The sequence below is a fragment of the Cibotium barometz genome, chromosome 47 (genome assembly GCF_041138505.1).
Source record: "Cibotium barometz isolate CiBa-2024 chromosome 47, ASM4113850v1, whole genome shotgun sequence".
Classification (NCBI taxonomy): Eukaryota; Viridiplantae; Streptophyta; class Polypodiopsida; order Cyatheales; family Cibotiaceae; genus Cibotium; species Cibotium barometz.
In genome coordinates, this window is record NC_141092.1 from 40,930,815 (window position 1) to 40,953,622 (window position 22,808).

Sequence of the window (22,808 nt, forward strand, 5' to 3'; positions counted from 1 at the left end):
GATTGAACCTTGCCACCATGAAGACATTAAGGAGGATGTGGATGAATATGAGGAGTACTTTGAAGATGCCAACAATGAAGTTGAGGATGCAGAGAAGGATGGTAAATTTCCTTTTGATCCGGGTGGATTAAAGGAGGGAGATGTTAACTATGATGATGGGTTACCATTGCCTATGTGTGCTTATCATGACAAAGACAATATGCTACTATCCTATGCAATATCTCAAGTGATGCCTATGCTGGTTGCAAAGGAGCCAATACATTAAGGTTGAAGGCATGCATTAATGGAAGGGTGGCACATGTTTTAATTGATAGTGGAAGCACACATAACTTTATCAACACCAAATCCATGTGCAATCTCAAATTACATCCCGTAGCTTTATCTTTGTGGCATGAGGTTCAAGTGGCTAATAGGGCAAAGATGGATTGCACAATGGTATGCAAGGATGTGAGGTTGATTCCCACAAATGATTACACTTGCAAGGCTGATTTACTTGTATTGTATGGGTCCCATTGACATTGTTTTGGGATGTGATTGGTTGGCAACTCTTAGGTTGTTTCACATGAATTTACAGCAAGGGTATATGAGTTTTATGCATGGAAACCATGAGGTTACATTGACCGGAACTCATGTGCCAAGTATCAAGATGATCAATGCAACACAACTCAAGAGGGAGCTAAAGAAAATGGGATGCATATATGTTTTACAGCTTTGCAAAGAAGAAAGCAATGAACAAAAGCATGAGGTTATGCATAAAGGTATGAAGGAATTTTTGAAGGAGTATGAGGAAGTGTTCCAAATGCCAAAGTGCTTGCCGCCAAAAAGGGAGGTGGATCATGGGATAGAGTTTGAGCCACATACCAAGCCCGTTTAACAAACCACCTTATAGATTGTCAAAAGTGGGGAAGGATGAAGTGACAAAGCAAGTGCAAGAGCTTATGGGGACATGGGATGGGTTACTCCTAGACAATCACCTTTTGCATCACCCGTCCTCTTGGTCAAGAAGAAGGATGACACTTTTTGTATGTGCGTGTATTATAGGGATTTGAATAAATATACAATCAAGAATAGATTCCCCATTCCACAAATTGATGACTTGCTTGATGAGTTGAAAGGTGCATGTTTCTTCTCCAAGATTGATTTGAGATCGGGGGCTATCACCAATTGAGAATCAAGGAAGGTGATGAGTACAAAATGGCATTTTGGACCGAGAGAGGTCTCTACCATTATTTGGTTATACCATTTGGGTTGTGCAATGTGCCGGCAACATTTCAAGCTTTAATGAACAAGGTGCTTGGACCTTTCCTCTACAAATGGGTGCTTGTATTCTTTGATGATATCTTGATATATAGCAAAGGGGATAAGGAGAACTTGATGCATGTAAGGGCTATTTTAGATGCTTTAAGAGCCAACAACTTATATGCAAAGGAGAGAGAATGTACATTTATGGCACAAAAGGTTGAGTATAATGAGCAAAGAAGGCATTACAGTGGATCCTAAGAAGGTTGAGTGTGTTAAGAATTGGCCCACGCCTACAAATACTACTCAATTAAGGGGATTCTTGGGCTTGTCATCATTTTATAGGAGGTTCATTAAGTGGTTTCATTAAGTGGTATGCTCATATTGCCACACCTCTTAGCGACAAGCTTAAGAAAGAGGCTTTCTTTTGGGATGCTATAGCCGATAAGGGCTTCCAAGAGCTCAAGGAGATGCTCACATGTCAGCCCCTATACTTATATGCCAGGACTTCACGAAGCCATTTGTGGTTCAAGCCGATGCATGTGGAAGAGGCATTGGGGCTGTTTTGTTCCAAGAACATGGAGTGATCGCTTTTGAGAGTCAAAAGCTTGATGATGAGAAGGAAATGGTTCTGCATGTCTATGATCAAGAGATGGTGGCAATACTTCATGCAATAAAGAAGTGGCATCATTACTTGTATATGGGAGTCATTTCTTTGTAAATTCTTTGTAAAGAGTGATCATAGAGTTCCTCAATACTTCTTGTCTCAACCTACACTCTCTCCCAAGCAAAGAAGGTGGGTGGCTACATTGCAAAATTATGATTTCAAAATCTCTTACGTGAAAGGGAAAGAGAATGTTGTGGGGCGGATGCATTGTCACGCATATGGGCATGTAGATGCATGGCAATATCAAAGGTACATAAAGATTGGATTTTGGATATCCAAGAAGAGTACCTATTAGATGAGGAAGTGACACCAATGTGGCAAAAATTATAGCAAGGATCCCATGATGATTTGCTACATTTTGAAATTTGTAATGGATTCATCTACTACAAAGGTAAAGTCTACCTTGTGCCTATATCAAGCTACAAGAAGAGGGTGTTAGAAGAGATGCATTCTTCTCCATTATCAAGGCACATGGGGCTGTTTAGAAGGTGCGGAAGAGTTTTTATTGGAAAGGAATGTAAAAAGATGTGTATACTTTTGTGACAAGTTGCTTGCCTTGTCAACAAAACAAGGATCCCACGCATAAGCTCGGTGGTTTGCTTCAACATTTGCCTATCTCCGATGGCAAATGGACACACATATCCTCATACAAGGAGGGGATGGGATAGTATTTATGTGGTGGTAGACCGTTTGACAAAAGTGGCACATTTTATTTCTTCCAAAGTCAAATTTTCAGCATCTATGGTTGCAAAACAGTTTGTGGATCATGTGTTCAAGTTGCATGGAGTGCCAAAACAAATTGTTAGTGACCGAGATGTGAAGTTTATGAGTTCATTTTGGAGGACATTGTTTGAGATCATGGGGACTGTTTTGACACCTAGCACCTCCTATCACCCCGAAACTGATGGACAAATCGAGAGGGTCAACAAGTGGGTGGAAACTTACTTAAGGCACAATTGCCATGATATGCAAGGTGTTTGGGATGAGTGGTTATCACTTGCTGAGTTTGCTCATAATAACATGCATCATGAGAGCATTGGCATGTCACCTTTTGAGGCACTCTATGGATATAAAGTGAATATGCCAATGATGGTTCAAAAGCAAGAAGGGGTGAAACCTAATGCAAAAGAGGAGACGGAAAAGTTGGATGCACTCTTGCAACAATGCAAAGCTAATATGAAGCAAGCTCAAGAAAGGATGAAACATTATGCTAATGCTCATCGAAGGTCATTAGAGTTCATGGAAGGTGATTGGGTATTCTTGAGGATTCCCAAGACAAGCTATGGTTCTCTCAAGGGCAACACAAATACCAAGCTAGCTCATCACTACTATGCACCATACAAGGTGGTGAGGCGTGTTGGTGAAGTTGCTTATCAATTGGCACTTCCATCAACCTCAAAGATTCATAATGTATTCCCTGTATCACATATCAAAGTTTACCTTGGGCAGGAGGTATTTGTGCAAGATGAATTACCTCTTAGTGAATGAGGGGGGAATGATTGAGTATGTGCCAAAGCGATTTTGGGTACAAGAGAAAGAGTTCTTTGCAACCATACATTAGTGGAGTACTTGGTCAAATGGCGAGGGCTACCTAAGGAAGAAGCTTTTTGGCAACCCACCTCTACATTGGAAGGATTTGAAGGGTTTTTGGATGCATTTTAGAAGTCCAGCGGATCATGAACATTGAATTAACTTGTTGAAAATTACTATAAATTCAATGTGGACAGCCTTATACCCTTGGAAATTGGATGCATAATAATTAGAAGCTACTCAAAGTTCTTATGCCATTATGGGGAAGAAGTTACGGCATGTTTTAAGGGCTTATTGAGCAATTTACAGCCATATACATGCGCTTGCTTCTCTCTCTAAACCTAGGCTAATCCTCTTAATCTAGGCTAATCCAAGACTAATTAGGCTAAATCAAGGCTAACCTAGATGCTACTTTCTTTCAACCACTTGCTCTCACCCTTCTCACTGACCACCCCCTCTCACCCTCCCCACTAACCAACACCCTCTGAGCCACTCCAACGATTTTTAAAAAATTTAAATTTTTTTCTCCCTTCTCACCCCCCCACCAACCAACTGCTCTCATTCTCCTCACTGACCTACTCTCTCCCACTGACCATAGTATCCTATCCTCTCCACCGATTCCCATTCCTTGGATTTTTGTAAGTGCTCAAACAAACCTCTGAGCCCCCACCTCACATCATGGAGGTTTGATTTTTGTATGTGGAATAGTTCAGGACCATATTCCACCGCTTGCTTTCGGCTGCTCAAGTGTGGGTGTGTTCATCTTCACCAACCACATTTTGGTTTTCCATTTTCTTTTTATGCCTCGGTCATCTTGCCAAATAATTTTCCTAGGTGGTAGTGCCAGAGGACAGTGCAAGAGGACTATCGTCTTAGCTATGAAGTTCATGCTTGAAAGTTGTCTTGCGAGATGCTTTGTCCCGAGGGGTAAGCTCACCAACTAGAGGAGTATGAATCCCTTCTTATGTGAGCATTCACCAAGATGGCGAATGGAGTAGTGTTGGGTGACCTGTAGATGACTAGCTAACTCCATCCTTGTCTTCACCGTCTTCTCCAAGCTCTTGAGGCAATGGTGCTAATGGAATTTCTCAATATAGCAATAGTAGAAAGGTTATCTTTGGAAGACTCAAAGATGTACATGATCAAACATCTTTTGAAACTTATAGTACATGGACATCATAAGTGCTCCAAAAAAGAAGAAAGCCCCAAGTGGACATGAATTCTAAGTTTAAAATATGAGGAAGGAGATCTAGTGATGTTGTTCAACTCATGGGTCCGTATCCAGGAATAGGTGTACCATTAGCCATGTTGGCTGATGGGACTAGGAGGGAGAATATTCTATAATGGAAGGAGATTGATGAGATGTGCTACATCCATAGGACTTCATCCCAAAGATGTCCTCTTGGAGCTATCCTCCACCCTATGGAGTTGTGGGTCACTCAGGTAGGTGCTAGTCTATTGACCCTCCCCCTGTGTCTATAACTCAAGGTTCTTGTTCTTGATGGCTTTATGATGTTGGACTTCCCATTAAACATCTCCCATGGGATGAGTGGGAATGGATTGATGTAACCAACCCCTTTAAGAGTTTGCCTTTATTCAATTATGTTTTTGAGGAATGCCAAACTATTCCTACTCTCATGCTACACTGGGAAAACTTTGGGATTACTCCGTTGATTCAACAAAGGTTTTGGCATCAACTTTGGCACTCTTACGATAGGAGGAGCCAGGTATCCCATTTTTACTAGTTATTTCTAAATGGTGCTCTCACTATTGTTATTTTTTAAATATAGATTATAGGAGGAGCCAGATACCCCTTTTTTTATGGTTATTGCTACATGGTGATCTCCCTTTTGTATTTTTTAAAATATTAGATTAAATTAAAAACTAAATAAAAAATATGAATAAAAATAGTAAATGAAATTTAAAGATAAAAAGATAAAAATAAACAAAATAAAAAACTTTAGAAAGAAAAAAAGAGAGAGGGATTTTTTTTGGGTGAAAAACGAAAAGGTGGTTGTGGGGGAGGGGGAGTGTATGGGGGTACGGAATTTAAAAGGATTTGGGGGAAATGCAGGTGGGAGGGAGAAAAAAATGTAAGGATAGGTAGAGGGGGTTGTTAGAAGGGGTGTGAGACATTTAATTATAAAAGGATATGGGGGGAAAATGAAGGTGTGGAGAGCTATATCTTTTGCACTTATAGGAGGAGCAAGATATCCATTTCATTTGGTTATTTACACACACAGTGGTCTTCTTATTATGGAGTTTGTGTGGATCCAGCTTGCCCTAGATGCTTGATAACCTTTGAGACTGTATAACATTTTTGCTAGAGTTGAAGAGCTACCTAGAAGAAAGATATGGAGCTCCATAGCTTGGCTTTTAGATAGACTAAGGAGAGGTACTATATACATCACTTGGGGCTCTATTACCTTGCTGAGTTAGGCTTGACCTTTTCGTGTGTGAGGACCATCATGATCCATAGAGGTAGAGGGATGCCCCAAAGCTACATATTTCAGGATATTCCTCAATAACATGTTGCACTGTCCATGGGGAGACTTGATACCACCTACAATATTATTGCAAGAATGGCTAGATGTCATTGAGGACACCCAAATTTACAACACTAAGTGCATTTTTACCATTTGGAGAGATATTATTCATACCCTAGGGACCACTTGGCCCATATATAAGGAATTTCTAGATCAACGCAAGCAAAGCATGTTTTCTTCATAAGAGAGTAGATCATGGGATCTTCTTATCTTTGACTCCCACTGGACTCTCTTTTTGGCATGAGTGTGCCCTTGACTAGTTGTGATTACCTTACACTTTGTGATGAGTATTTCCGTGATTTTGTATCGATTCTTTCATACTTAATATATGTCTCTTTCTTGCAAAAAAAGACTCAAAGAATCACACACTATCTAAACTTTGGTGTACTGTGACATGATTGATTTGTTGTGATTGGAATAATCTCCAAAAATACTATCATACCAATTTGCCTTGCTATTGTGGTTGTATGCAAAAATATAATGAATGTATCAATGTGTATAATAATTATCAACATACATTCATGACAATGTATGCAATAATGCAAATACATGCACATCTTTCACTTAAAGTTGTGTGATCATTTTGGTAAACTTCATGCCCATTTTCTCATGGGCTAAAATTATTATTTTGTATTTTTCTATGGGCCCATTAGGGAAGAATGGTCTCTAAAATTTCATTTCAGAGACCTTTCTAGTAAACTTCATGCCCATTTTCTCATGGACTAATAATTAATTTTTATTTTTCTATGGGCCAATTAGGAAAGAATTGTCTCTACAATGAAAATGATTCATAGGTTGATGCTTTTAGATAAAAATCCATAAAAAGATTTTTCCCATGTGCAAGAAGATCATGGTGTTTCAAACGGACAAAAAGTAGCAAATTAAAAATGTCAAAAGAGATTATTATGTTCTAGTAATATGGACTGATTTTTGGTGCCATATGATGAAAGCTTGAGGATGTATTTATTTATTATGAGATGATGTAGAAAGTTGTCATCAAAAGTTTGTAATGATATGTACTCATATATGTCCTATATATTATTAGATGCACCATGTTTAAATGGGGATTAGTAATAAGGATGATGAATGCTTTGTTATATGTAATCTAAATGACATGATTATGATTAAGTTAGAGAAAAATTCAAGAGAAGCATGCCAAACATTGTAATGAAAGGCTGTATCAATTAAATTGGGGGCAGTTTTGGCTTATCCATATACCTAATGAGAGAGAGAGAGAGAGAGAGAGAGATAAACTTTTGCTTAAGGCTAAAGTGGCTTATGATACCAAAATTGTGTAATGTGTAGATAGTTTTTGTGATAGGAGAAGGAAGGGCATCCCCTAGGACCGTCGATACAAAATAAACATTAATTCATGATATTTGAGTGCAAATGTCATGTGGTTAGTATCAAGAATGGTAGTAACTCTTGCTCATGTACTCTAATGTAAGGGTTGCAAGTTCACTTTGTGTATAGACTTTGGAGTTCTAGATGTGGGCGAGAGCTTATCCTTTGAAGGGCTATGTGGTAAATTGTTCATTTGTCCTAGAACATGGTCATGATCCCCATGTGGGCTCTCTATAGTGTCCTCTAAGTAGTAGATGTTGTTCCACAAATTTTGAGGTGTTGTGGGTCTTTGAGATGTCTTGAGATAAGTTTATGTGCGATCTCACAGATGGAATTACATGAAGGTGGTGGGATCTCTGGATCTCTTGAGGTGTGCTTTGGTTTGAGTTTTTTCTCCTCCTCATTAAGCTCTTTTGGCCACCATTCCTAACATTGTCTTTTTCTTGATCCAACCTTCTTCCAAAGGCCATTTGGCTATCAAAGAGCAACAAGTAGAAGAGGGGTAGATTATACAAACATAGTAAAGGGGAGTATAGGAAATGTGCAAATAATTGCTATGTTGGGGAAAAAAATGGACTTTTTAGGCCATGGGTGAGGGTTGTTTGGGTGCTTACACACCTAAGGTTACGCCCCTGCAAGAATGTTATGTTTCATAGCTGTTGTGGATGCAGCATAATAAACATTTTCTTCCTAACTAGTTCTCAATAGAATAGAACACCCCAGAATTTTTTAATTTGAGAGTGGGTGCATCTTCGTTGCATCAGATCTCTATGGAGATGTGTCATTTTTCGAACGATTAAGCACGATAAAGGGCTAGATGTGTGACTCTTTAAGAACACATACACAAAATTCTAAGAATATATATATATGTTGTAATTGGAATTTTGTCATGCTATGGGCCAGTATAAAGGAATTCCAGTATAAAGGAATCTCTTCTCCTCCTCCATCAAATGGCCTTTCTCCGAGTTGTTAAATCATGGCTGTCCCCCATAGCCCACTTGGAGAGAGCTGCGTTGCCCCCACCAACAGTATCCCCTCATGGGCGAATGTATCCGCCCACAAAAGCAAGGAACCCACCATTTTATCAGAAAAGCAGAAAGCAGGGGAACCCGTGGGCTTACCACAGTCCCTTCATCTTCACCATAAACGCAGAAAGGAGGGGAGACCCCCATCAGCCCCGCTAAGCGAAGAATCTATTACAGGTCGAGAAATGGTGCGTTGCTTGTGTTTTTCGCGATAAGCCCAATCGCTTGCTTTTTTACTTTTTTCTTTTTCCAATAAGCGAAGAATAGGCCCTAGGCTATGGAGGTCAGATCAGTAGAAGGTAACGAGCACCTGGATGAGAGAGATAAAGAAGGTGGCCCAGGTGAGATTGAACATGAAACAACAGCAACAGCACCACCGACACCACCATCAACTGTAGAGCAAACAGAAGAGAGTGAACCTTACTCTGAAGCTAACACCCCTCCGTTGTCTTCCCTTCTTTCTGAAGACTTGGAAAAGGGGCAAATCCCATCACCATACAGTGAAACTGTAGAGGATTTGAGAGGTGAAGAGGTGAAAAACAACCCAAATCCTGCAGAGAACAAAGCATCTCCCAACAACGCTGACACTGACATCGTCCCAGGACCAGGCCCAAATGTGAAGGTCGCAGCCAATCGCTCCATCCGATCGAGCATCCCTGCCATCACCCAGTCAGTGATCTCTGCTGCCAAGAACCTTTCCTTCACTACCCAGTCTTTCTCATCGAAATCATCATCCATATACGGCTCTAAACCCCGCTGGCCAGGCACATCTCACCAAATGAAGATCATTGAGGTCATCTTGCGGTTTGCCGGAGCGATTTTGTCCCTCATTTCATTCTCAGTCATGGCTGCAACCAGTGAACAACGCAGCAGCGCTGGAAGCACCTTCAAGATGAAATCTACGGACTACCAAGCCTACAAGTAAGCAATGCCAGCCACCTACTTATCCATCACTAGGACTGAACATGCTAAGGCTGCCTATGTCTCACATAGGATCATGAACCTTATATGAGATTATGCATGACAAGATGTTTGTTCGAGTATCAGGCTATCCCAGTTGTTCAGATTCCTTTTGAGTCCCAGCACTCATCAATACATTTCGGTAGAACATTACGAATTATCTGGATTCTGTTATGCAAGCCCGAGTTTCGAAAGTGAAAGTCAGGCTGCCATTGACAGGATGTATGGGTGTGGGTGTTATCGGCATGCAGACTGATCTGGGAGCTTTTTCAACGGGCTCTAGTTAAATGTAGCAAAGACACTGTGGGCTCTAGTGAAAGTAAACTAGAGGGGTTACAAGGGTGGATCAACTCAAGTCTCAGATTTGAGACCACAAATCAGGATTAAACCTGAGGACGCATTGCACAGCCCACAATCACTTTAGGCAGGGTTTCAATCTGGTCCTATTGTGCAGATGATTTTTAAACAAAAGTGGCTCTGAGGGCACTCACTTCTAAGAGCTTGGTATGAGCCAGCATGCTTCTCGTGGCATGCATGTGAAGTGCATGGGATATCAAACTCATGTGCCAACAAAGCTATTTATTGACTTGCACTTGCACATTCTATTTCCAGGGTCAAGAATGGCCCCTATGTGGAGCTTGTTTTCTATTAAGGGAGCTTCTATTGTGGTGGTGTCATATGCAAGGCTCCTTCCAATGGCTAATCAACAGTCAACAAGATGCATATGAACATTATGGGCTAGTTGGGTTACAATAGGAAAACATTAAAATTCCTTTTTGGGAGCTCTGAAATCAGGAAGAAAAGAGGCTATGAGAGTGCGAGCGGGAATGCAAGACTTTGGGCAGATTCTACAATCAGTTTCAGTGTCACGTGTATATTCTCTTGAGTATGATGTGGACATGCGTCTACCCATTGGCTAGCTGAGAGGATGAGTACGCTGTTGGATTCATGTGTTTGTAAGGGCTATTGTGCCAGATCATTGTAATATTGTCCAGGCGCCCAATGGGCAACCAATGTGGACCGAGTTATTGGAGTATTGTGTAAACACACTTAGTTGGACATTATTATTAGGGTTGGTAGCCAACTCACCAACATTAGACACTATAAATAGGAGTCTAGGCTTTAGTCATATTCATTCATTGGTTGGTCAATCATTCATTGAACAGTTTTTCATCATTGAGTCATTGAGAGCTTAGGAGCAGTGCTATCATTGAGTATCTCTATTCAGCATTGTACATATTTCACGTTAGTAATACATGGTAGATTAGGTCCTCTCTCTCTATTGTGTATTGAGCACGATGAAGAAGTAGTTTGGGGTTTAAGTCTCTCATTAGGCACTAATTGCAATCAATCTATCACAAACACGCTTCCTTCCAAGCACTCATGTTACATTGGTATTAAAGTGTCAGGTTTTGACGGAAGAAAGACTACACTTTTTTCCCACTCACAAGGGTGTGGAGATCTTGCAAAGAAATCATCAGCATTCACTCAAGTTGTGTTTTCCAAATTCTGAACTAGATAGGTTGTAACATGGTGCTTGCGGAAGCGGATTTATAAATTGATTGATTGCAACTTGCGCCTAATCAGAGACTTAAACCCTTGCACAAACCGCTTCTTCTTCATGCTCAATACAGACTAGTAGAGAAACATGACCTAACCTACCATGTATTAACATGAAATATATACAATGTTGAATAGAGATACTCACTAGTAGCATCGCTTGTGAGCTCTCAATGACTCAATAATGATCAATTAGTGAATATGGCTAAGGTCTAGACTCCTATTTATAGTGTCTAATGTTGGTGAGTCGACTGTTGGCTACCAAATCTGCCAACCCCAATAATAATGTCCAACTAAGTGTGTTCACACAATAACCCAATAATTCTGTCCACATTGGGTGCTTGGACAATGTTACAATGATCTGGTACAATAGCTCTTACAAACACATGAATTTGGCCATGTGCTTGACCTTTGAGCTGGCCAATGGGTAGAAGCTGTCAAAATGCACAGTGGAAATGAAGACAACTGCTGTACAGGGCAATACACAGATGAAAGAGAGAGAGAGAGAAGCTGTGTAACTCTAATATATACACCACAGAAATCCCCGAAAATATACAGAATGGAGTGTGGGGGCAAGGGGCCATTTTATATGGCCCCTGGTTTGCTGGTCGGCTAGCCCATAAACAGGCCGACAGCAGCCTGACTGCTCACGACCAGCAGCAACATCAGTTGGCCGAGTATAAGGCCAGTATTGAGGGAGTGGTCGGGTAGCACCAAAGCAGTCGGACAGCTCCTGGACAGCTCCTGAAGGCAGCCGATAGCCCATACACCTCTAGAAAAATAAGAAAAATATACGGAGAGTGAGGAAAAATGGGAAGACACTAAAACGGGCAGGCACACCCACAACAGAGGCCCTGACATAGTGTCCAGACAGGAGATGATTGCTAACACCCCCTCTCATCTCCTGGATGTGGAACCAACCCCAGTGAGCTGGAGTGCTGCCGGAGCATAGCCTGAGGCAGAGACTTCGTGAAGAGGTCCACTGCATCGTCCGTCATCGAACAATAAAGAAGCAAGATGTCACCAGCCAAGATCTTCTCACGAACAAAGCGATATTGTATCTATATGTGCTTGGTCCGGGCATGGAAGACCGGGTTCCGAGCAATAGCGATACAGCTCTGGTTATCGCATTGGATGACGGTGGGCTCCTTCTGTGGAAACCCAATCTCGCCAAGCAACCTCCACAGCCACACAGTCTCGCAAGCAGCACCACAAGCAACCCGGTACTTTGCCTCTGTAGACGACAAGGCAATAGTTGGCTGCCTCTTGCCGCTCCATGAAACAGCTCCTGAGCCGAGAGTAAAACTGTAGCTTGATGTAGATCTCCTCATGTCTGGATCTCCTCCCCAATCTGAGTCACTCCAACCTTGGAGTCGAACTCGGTCCTTCGTTTCACCTCCAGTGGTGTAGAAGAGTCCAAGATCCTTCGTATCCTGCAGATACCGCAATATCCGCAATCCTGCGTCTGAGTGAGACTTCAATGGCGTCTGCATAAACGAGCTTAATATCCCCACAGGAAAGCTCAAGTCCAATCTAGTGTTCAGCAACCAGATCAATGAACCAACTAGCTTCCGGTACAGAGAGGCATCAACTGGCTCACAAGGATCATTAACTGTAAGTTTTGTGTTCGGGTCCATCAGTGACGTGATAGGCTTGTAGTTCTCCATCCCAAAAGCCTCAAGCAACTCATGGACATACCGTTTGCTGAGAGACAAAGAACCCCCTCTGGGTCTGCCAGATCTCCAATCCCAAGAAGAAGTGGAGTAAGCCTAAATCGGTCATCTCAAACTCCTTTGACAAGGCAGCCTTCGTCACTGTAATGTGCTCCACATGACCGCTAGTGAGAATGAGGTTATCCACATAAAGGATGATCAACGTGACCATGCCGCGTTCCTGAAAGAGAGATAAGTTTGGATCTGCAACCGATCTCTGAAATCCAGTCCGTAGAAAGAAGGAATCAATCTTCTGGTTCCAAGCCTTGGGAGCCTGCTTAAGACCATACAAGGCCTTCCGCAACCTATAAACCATCCCCTTTGATCCTGGAACCTCAAAGCCTGGAGGCTGCTCAACATACACCTCCTCTTGCAAGTCACCATTAAGGAACGCAGATTTCACATCCATCTAAAATACTTGCCATTGCTGAAGGGCAAGAACGGTCCGAATCGTGGTCATCCTCGTTGTCGGTGCAAAGGTATCCTCATAATCGATGCTAGGCCATTGAGCATAACCCTTGGCCACAAGTCTGGCTTTGTGTTTGTCCACCGACCCATCTGACGTATACTTGGTCTTAAAGACCCACTTGACATCAATGATAGACCGTTTCAACAGCCTCGGAACCAACTCGCAAGTTTTATTCTTCTCTATGGCATCGAGTTCCACCTGCATGGCTTTCCTCCAAGCATCCTGTGCAAGGGCTTCCTTGATGGAAGTGGGCTCTTTGTCCCGCATGATACGAGACATCAAAGCATAGTTTACTTGTAAAAGCTCCGCTGAATGACTTTTGTCACACGAACTCTATGCAATCTTCGAGGTTCGTCCTCTGTGGTCCATTCGGAGGGAATCTCCGTAACACCCGACTCTCAAAGGGTGTCTACCAACCACCTGGGTACTCGAACAGAACGTGGAGCCTCCTGCTGCTGCGGGGGCTCATCTCGAGCTGCGGGCTCAACCTCCACATGTGACTGAGGCTGTCCGGTTGGAACAATTGACTGGGAATCATCACCAGAGTCATCTGGGTCTCCGAGAAGTGGCGGCTCATCGACAATGGAAACTGGAACATGCTCATCAAAAACCACATCTCTGCTGACGACGATCTCGTTACTCTCTGGATCATACAACCTCTATCCCTTGGAAAGAGAGTTATATCCCACAAAAACAAGCTTTTGGGACTTTGAGTCAAAGCTTCCCCTGCTGTTTCTTTGGAATGTGAACATATGTATTACTCCCAAACACACGCAAATGGGAGACATCTGGTTTCATGGCCAAAATAGGCCTCAAAGGGAGTCATGTTCAGTACTGAAGTCGTCGGAGAACGGTTGAGGATATGGACAGCCGTAGCCACAGCCTCTCCCCAAAGTGGACGAGGAAGATCACGATGCTCCAGCATCGTCCTTGCCATCTCCACCACAGTCTTGTTCTTATGCTCAACTACTCCATTCTCTGAAGGCGAACCTGTATTGGCCAGCTCCTGCTTGATGCCATGTGTAACGCGCGGAAGCTCTGGGTAGTCTTCTTTCAGCCCTAAACACTCATGAAAACCTTCTGATGCAAAACGCACCATCTGATGCAAAAACGCAGGTAGAGAGAGAGTAGAGAGAGAGAGTGAGAAGTGCTGGAATTTCAGTATATACTATGGTACAAAAAGGTACATATCTGTACAGCCATGGGCTGCCTTCATAAAAAGGTTGTTCACCCTAAAATCTGTCCCCTATGGGACCTCTAGTGATCCAATCCCCTAGTGGGAGAGAATGCCTAAAACAAAGAGCAGGGGGGGCTATTTATAGCCCCTTGGACAAAATGGGGAACTGGCCGACTGCTGGTCGGCCAGTTAATAATTCATTAATATCCAATAAATGCAGCCAGACTGGATCTCTTGATATGCCTGCTGCCAGCACCTTCTGCCCTGCAGCCGACAGCCTTTTGGTACTGCTGATGTCAGCCTCCATGCAGCCGACAGCCCTTCTGATCCATGCTTTGCTACAAGTCCTGCTCCATGTCCATCTTCTACTGGTTCATAGTCTTTCTGAAAGACGATGTGCAGAAAATAGAGAGAGAAGGGGGAGATGGAGAAGGACACAGTATTGGGTCCCAATTACCCTCTGTAGGGCCCCCACCACGGATGGTGTATTTGCTTTATTAGAATGATGTAAATCTGAAACAAATACAAAAGTACTTGACCTTTTCTTGGCTGGAAAACCTGCCCTTGACCTTCAGTCCTTCACCCCTTAGCTTCAGCAAACCCTTGGCTGTCCTGGCCCTTGAATGCTTGATGCTCTTGGTGAATTATGAGATGGATGAAATGATTTATGACTTGGGTATTTATACCCCTCCCTTCATGCAGTCGGCTGGCTTCAGGACAGCCCACGACTGAGTCTTGTTAATAAATTGTGTTCACACTTTAATAAAGTGTTTTCACACTTGTTTAGACCCTGTCCAGCCTGCGCATGACTCTGGGCAGCACCCTGGCTGCTGGACATGCTGCGCAGAGGTGTGGGACTGCCCCCCACACCTGGCCGCCTGCTGTTCTAGGGTTCTACACTCTGTTGGCTGCCTGTCCAGAGGCTCTGGAGCTGGCCGACTGCCCCTCCAGCCCTTGCCTTGGCTGGTGGGCAATATCTTGGGCCCTCCTGGCCCCTTGGGGGTGGTTCTATACCTCCCCCATGCCCATACTAAGTATGCCAATGCAAAACCTTGCCCTGGGGTAGCCCTATGGGCTGGCCCCATCTCTACATGCAAACTACATGCCTACAGAGGCCTGGCATCCAGTTGCAAACCAGATACTCAGCACATCTGACATCATTCCAGAGGGAGACTCACAGCGCGGACTGGCACTGCTTCATGTGCAGGACAATGCACACCTGACCTTGGACTCATGTGCAGGACAATGCACACCTGACCTCGGACGACTGAGATGGATCCCTGGCTGACTCGTCCCGGACTGGGCTCACATGGGACCAGTTCACCATCCCAGGTCCTGCACCTTCTGTACAGAAATGTCTACGTGGCATCCAAGTGCGGGATGCACGTGACATCCCCTTCTGCTTAACTTGACGGAAGCTGCATAGCCTCCAAATAATCCGTCAATAAAGCCGGATAGTCTTCGAAAAATTCCTTGTCGAGCCATACCGCTTCATGAGTTCCTCGGTCCTGAAACTTCGTGAGGAACTGTCGTAGTCTTCGGCCTGAGCCATGCTTGAAACGGTGCAGAAGGATCTGTTCTGGAACCATTACCTCTGCTTCATCTATGATGTCTGGTTCCGCTTCGTCTTTGACCTCTGAAGGGGGTGGACCTGCATATGGCTTCAACCAACTGACATGAAATACATCGTGCATAGTCCAACTCGGAGGTAGCTTTAATTGCATAGACACCTCATTAATCTTTTTCCGGATGCGGAATGGTCCGAAGCTCCTGAAAGACAACTTTGGGCATCGCTTGCCCACCTGCTTTAATCTTTGCTTCATAATCCGAAGATATACCCAATCTCCTTCCGAAAACTTCATGTCCCTTCGGTCTTTATTGGCCTGTCGAGTGTAGGCCTCTTGCGCTTTAGCCAATCTGTCTTTAACAGACTCTAGGATCTCCTGGTAAGACTCCGTCACTCTGTTCGCCTCCGGTACTGAAGACGAAGTCCTGGTTAACAACGACTGGAAAGGTCTTCCAAACGCTGCCTCATATGGAGTCCTGCCAATAGCTGAAGAAAAAGAGTCATTCAAAACAGCTTGAACTAAAGGCAAAAACGATTCCCACTTACCTTGCTGATCGTGGACATAACACTTCAGCACATCAAAGGCCAACTGGTTGTATATCTCTGTCTGGCCATCTGTCTGTGGGTGGAATGCACTGGAAAAATTCAACTTAGTACCAAAATTATCAAACAATGCCCTCCAAAAATGACTGGTAAACTTGGCATCTCGGTCTGACACTATGGTCCTAGGAATCCCACCAATCGGGTACCAATGCCGAATGAATAGCTGGGCAACATCCTCGGCGGTCACATTGGCCCTGCAAGGAATAAGCATTACAAATTTGCTGAACCTGTCAACAATAGTCAAACACTGTGTATTACGCTTACTCGGACTGGGAGGCAGATTTGTGACAAAGTCCATCGAAATGTCTTGGAAAGGACCCTCAGGAATTGGCAAAGGCTGTAACAACCCTATCTTCTTTCCACGAGGAGCTTTCACCTTTTGACAAATGTCACAGCGTTGTACATATGTAAACACATCACGCCTCATCTTTGGCCAATAGTATTGCCGTTCTAACTTCTCCAGAGTCGAATTCATGCCCCTATGACCACCTGTAATGGCGTCATGGGCATCATGGAGGAGCTGCCCGGAATGATTTCATGACACATAGTCGGCCTTTGTAGTAAAGCCAACCATCGCGTATCAGAAAATGGCATGGTCCTGTGGCATCCAATGCCTGTTCCCACTATGTACCGAATTCCTCGGAATCCGCGTACTTGTGCTTCATGTCTTCTAATCCAGTACCAACAAGGTCAAGTCTAGTGGTCTGAATCGCAGATACTTGTCCCTTCCTGCTCAAAGCATCGGCCACTGGATTGGCCTTTCCTGGAAGGTACTCAATCATGCCACCGAACTGCTGGAATATCTGACTCCAGCGGTGTTGTCGATCACTCCACTGTGCACTTGGCATTGTCTGAATCCAGCGCAATGCCTGATGGTCAGTGCGAACCTCGAAGTCACGGCCATACAGGAAATGTTTCCAATGTTTCAAGGCCTGAATGACTGCTAGGAGTTCACGATCGTAGACTGAGTAATTCTTTTCGGCGGGCAGTAACTTACGAGACATGTAAGCTACTGGATGACCATTCTGTTGCAATACACCTCCAATTGCGATGTTACTCGCATCGGTGATCACCTGAAATGGTTCGTCCCACGAGGCAAGGGCTAAACAAGGCGCTTCAGACAAAGCCACCTTGAGGTTCTGGAATGCCTCCAACGCTCGTGGAGTCATTCGAATCTTTTGCCTCCTTGTTTTCACTCCCTTTAGCAGATCGGTGAGGTCTGCCGAGAGATCAGAAAACTTGTCAATGTGGGTGGAATATGCCTGGCATATACTCACAAATGATCTAATGTCATAAGCAGTCTGAGGTACTTCCCAGTTAACAATCTCGGCCACTTTAGCCGGATCAAGTCGAATGCCTTCGGCACTGATTATATATCCCAAGTAATGTACCTGGAACAGATAAAATTCTGACTTCTTTTCATTGATATAGAGCTCGTTGCTTTCCAGCAACTTAAGGACTTTCTCCACATCAATGTCATGCTGCTCAACTGTAGCTGAAAATATGAGTATGTCGTCCAGAAATATGAACACACACACTCCGATCAACTCCCGGAAAATACGCATCATCATGCGGTTAAATGTAGCTGGGGCGTTCGTCAAACCAAATGGCATGACCACAAATTCATAGTGGGCCCGTTCTGTACGGAAAGCTGTCTTGGGGATGTCCCCCTCAACAATCCGAACCTGGTGGTACCCACTCTTTAAATCCAATTTAGAGAACACCTTAGCTCCATTGAGCCTCTCGAGAATATAGTCAATTCGAGGCATCGGGAATCTGCTTTTGATAGTCAGCTTGTTGAGTGCACGATAATCGACACAACACCGAGAAGACCCATCTTTCTTCTTGACAAATAAGATCGGTGCTGCAAACGGCGACACGCTGGGGCGGATGAAGCCAGCTTGCAACAATTCTTGGAGTTGGCGGTCCAACTCCGATTCCATTGCCTTAGAAAGGCGATACGGAAACTTGCTCGGGGGTTCCGAGCCTGGGTGGTGGTCAATCTTGTGATCCTCCGGTCTGGACGGGGGAAGCTGGGGAGGGAGACTGTCCCGAAGAAAAATCTTCTGGAACTTTCCATGGAGAACCGAGTACTTCTCGGAAGCACTGGCCACCGTCTGGGCTGTCTGGATGTAAATCATCGCACACTGTGCGCCTTTCCTGACTGCTCGCTTAGCCTGCAAGTGGCTTATGAGCGGAAAGTTTGGAATACCTGGCTCACACTTAATGGTCACAGGGGTGTTTGACACATTACGATCAATCTGGAACGTGTGCTTGTCCCACTTGACATCAGGGAGAAACTTGTGAAACCACTGGATCCCCAAAATTATGTCTGCTCCTACAAGAGGGGCAACCATAAAATCACGCACAAACTCTATGCCCTGAATGACTAATTTAGCACCTAGAGCTTCATACTTGACGCTCGTAGTCATACCTGTGCTAAAACCCTCAACTTGTTTGTCCACCGGAGTGAGCTCGAAACGGGCACGCCTAGCGGCCTCTTCCGTGATCACATCCTCCGTGCTGCCGCTGTCAAACAAGACAACGACTCTCTGGCCACCTATGTAGCCAAAGGACTTGAGCAATTCGTTGCGCTCATACTCCTGGTCATGGGCGCCCTTCTGCTTATCTTCGAGCTCCCGGCTAATAATTGCTCCAACTGAAGCACCGGGGGTTGAAGAACTAGGGGTAGCCGCTGGGGTCTGTGTGGGAGCTGTGCTCACCACGGAAGCTGTGGAGGCGGCGGCGGGCTTTGGAGGCTTCTTCGGACAATCCCGAGAAGTATGTCCTTTTGTGTGACAAAAGTAACATCTACCCTCCTTCCTGTACTGAGCAAGCTCTGATACCAATGTAACGCGCGGAAGCTCTGGGTAGTCTTCTTTCAGCCCTAAACACTCATGAAAACCTTCTGATGCAAAACGCACCATCTGATGCAAAAACGCAGGTAGAGAGAGAGTAGAGAGAGAGAGTGAGAAGTGCTGGAATTTCAGTATATACTATGGTACAAAAAGGTACATATCTGTACAGCCATGGGCTGCCTTCATAAAAAGGTTGTTCACCCTAAAATCTGTCCCCTATGGGACCTCTAGTGATCCAATCCCCTAGTGGGAGAGAATGCCTAAAACAAAGAGCAGGGGGGGCTATTTATAGCCCCTTGGACAAAATGGGGAACTGGCCGACTGCTGGTCGGCCAGTTAATAATTCATTAATATCCAATAAATGCAGCCAGACTGGATCTCTTGATATGCCTGCTGCCAGCACCTTCTGCCCTGCAGCCGACAGCCTTTTGGTACTGCTGATGTCAGCCTCCATGCAGCCGACAGCCCTTCTGATCCATGCTTTGCTACAAGTCCTGCTCCATGTCCATCTTCTACTGGTTCATAGTCTTTATCTGCTTGCCTCTTCTGGATCTAGCCCTAGAAATGTCCATGGCATCTGTGATGCACATGACATCCCCTCTGCTAAACTTGATGACGGGAATCCAACCTGCTCTTGGATGACTGTCATCATCCCAATCCTGTCCCGAAGTCCCTCTGTCATCATCCATCCCTGGCAAACCTTTTTCTCTGAAAATCCGGTCTGTTCTCCAAACCACTCTCTCTCTCTGGTGAAGATCTATGCATCTGGTCTTCCTCTAGTCCACAATCCATTCCTGCCCTGACTCTGAACACCGTCTTGGTCTTCCTTCCTGGAACTGAGTCTGGCACTCTCACATCACCCTTGGAGGATCAACCTCCCTTGGGACCGTTCCCTTAGAACCTATCTGGCTCACGGAACTGCCATCCCCATCTGGCACTGTGGGACACCACCAACAAACCTCCTGGGAGTTCTTCCCGATCTGTGTTCCCGCCTTGGGCTTCGAATCTGTGTACTTTCCTGTACCTTGGACTTGTACACCATCATCTGGGACTGATTCAGCGTTTAGCTTTGCTGAGCCTGATGCTCTGATACCAATGTAACGCGCGGAAGCTCTGGGTAGTCTTCTTTCAGCCCTAAACACTCATGAAAACCTTCTGATGCAAAACGCACCATCTGATGCAAAAACGCAGGTAGAGAGAGAGTAGAGAGAGAGAGTGAGAAGTGCTGGAATTTCAGTATATACTATGGTACAAAAAGGTACATATCTGTACAGCCATGGGCTGCCTTCATAAAAAGGTTGTTCACCCTAAAATCTGTCCCCTATGGGACCTCTAGTGATCCAATCCCCTAGTGGGAGAGAATGCCTAAAACAAAGAGCAGGGGGGGCTATTTATAGCCCCTTGGACAAAATGGGGAACTGGCCGACTGCTGGTCGGCCAGTTAATAATTCATTAATATCCAATAAATGCAGCCAGACTGGATCTCTTGATATGCCTGCTGCCAGCACCTTCTGCCCTACAGCCGACAGCCTTTTGGTACTGCTGATGTCAGCCTCCATGCAGCCGACAGCCCTTCTGATCCATGCTTTGCTACAAGTCCTGCTCCATGTCCATCTTCTACTGGTTCATAGTCTTTATCTGCTTGCCTCTTCTGGATCTAGCCCTAGAAATGTCCATGGCATCTGTGATGCACATGACACCATGTTCTGCACAAAACTACATGAATGCATTGGAAGAAAACTCTCCTCCTTTGTCAGTCCTAAGAGTCTTTATTTGCAAACCAGATTCTTTCTCCACCATCACATGCCACTCCTTGAATCGAGCAAAAGCTTGGTCCTTCTGTGAAAGAAAATAAGCCCAAGTGAATCTGCTACAATTACCAACAAGCAGCATAAAATACAAAGAACCTTCCAAGGATGGCGTTTGCATAGGTCCACACAAGTTAGTGTGTACCAACTCCAAAGGTTTCGAAGCTCACCTGGAAGCCTGCATCAGAAAAGATTCCTTGTGTTGCTTACCACGAATGCAAGAACTACAGCGTCCCTGCTTGCTGCCAACATCTAGCAAGCCAACCACCATCCGGTCCGGAAAGCTCACCGTAGCGCATCCACATTCAAGTGGCCAAACTGAAAGTGCCACAAGTCACCAATCTGAGAGCCTGTCAATGAGGAGAGTGCTGAGAGTTTGTATATACCATTCTCCACTCCGCCTTCCCAAACAACCTGGCCAGTCTCTCGGTCATGTAGAGCCACAGAACGCTCCTCAAACTCCACCCGGAAGCCAGTCTTGCAAACCTCATGCACTGACAACAGATGAAAACCAAGTGCGGGGACGTAAAGAACACGAGAGAAATGCTTCCCCCCTCTGCCATTGGGAATGATCTCCATCCGGCCCTCATTGTGAATCGGTATGGTGGAATTGTCGCCAATGAAAATGCGACCTGACTGCCGTTTAAGATCCTGAAAGAAGTCACGGGTGTTAACACATTGATCCCTAGTTTCTGGCCATTTCTGGTGTCCTTTTGGTCCCTTTTGCATGGCCCTTGCTTGTGGGCTGGCCACCCCTTTTTCTAGTATTTTTCTGGGATTTTTCCCAGCCTTTCTGGCATTTTCCAGTCGGCCATGTCCAGTAGCTTCAGTTGGCCTGTTTTGCAGCTCCAGTCGGCCAGCCTTCCCCTACTATAAATAGTGGGTGCTGGCCTCTCATTTCTCATTCAGTCTTGTACATATTTTACTCCCTCACTTATGAGACTTGTAGTGTCTCTTGCTTGGGACTGTTTTGCTTCAGTATATTCAGCATAGTTCTCTCCATATCTCTCTCTCTCTCTTGCACTCTCTGTTCAGCACATTCTAGTGCCACTCTGCTTCCACTCTGTGCACTCTTTCATGGTATCAGAGCTCCCGGTTTAGCAACCTCTTTGCTGCCCCAGATTCAGCTCTATTTTCTGCACCTCCTCCTCTGCGTTTTCCTTCATATCTGCAGCTCTTTCATGCTGCGTTTCCTAGACTGAACCTGCTGGTTGCTGCACCCTTCAGTTTGGCTTCATCAACACAGCCTTTTGGTACTGTTTGACCAACGTTTTCTCTTCCACGTGGAGTTTGGGACATAGGCGGCCTGTTTTCGTCAGGACAGCAGCTTCCTTTGCTGCATTTTCCTCTCCGGTGGGCTTGCTCCTTTGCAGAGGGGGTCTTTGGTGTTGCAGGCTTTGGTGGCACTCTTGGTACCTGTGGAGGACACTTCTTCTTCAGAGTTTGTGCGTTTTTCTTGAGGAGAGCTCAAGCTACTGTCCTTGTTGTTGCCTTTCTCTCTTGCACCCTCTTACAGCATATTCTCGGGTGCTGTCCAGCCTCTTAGGGCTGCGTTTTGGTGGGAGGAAAGACCCTATATCAGCGTTTTCTGATTTGGACAGTTTTTTGAGGGTTGGTCCTATTGATTGGATCAATGATGACAACTTCAGATTTGGCTCCCGTACCACTCTCTTGTTATTTCCTTGATGAGGCAGACAAGTTGGATGGTGGTAACTTTCAGTCATGGAAGTTGTAAGTTACTTC

At 44.7% G+C, this 22,808-nt stretch overlaps 1 protein-coding gene across 2 annotated transcripts in view; it reads left to right on the top strand.

Annotated features, from left to right (window-relative positions):
• The first annotated feature begins 8,398 nt into the window (after positions 1-8,398).
• Positions 8,399-22,808, top strand: part of LOC147611686 (uncharacterized) — a 31,318-nt gene continuing 16,908 nt past the window's right edge. For both annotated transcript variants that reach the window (XM_086784738.1, XM_086784739.1), the window contains exon 1: positions 8,399-9,272. In XM_086784738.1, coding sequence (XP_086640864.1) covers positions 8,629-9,272 — 644 coding nt within the window. In that variant the 5' untranslated portion in view covers positions 8,399-8,628. The remainder of the gene's footprint in view (positions 9,273-22,808) is intronic.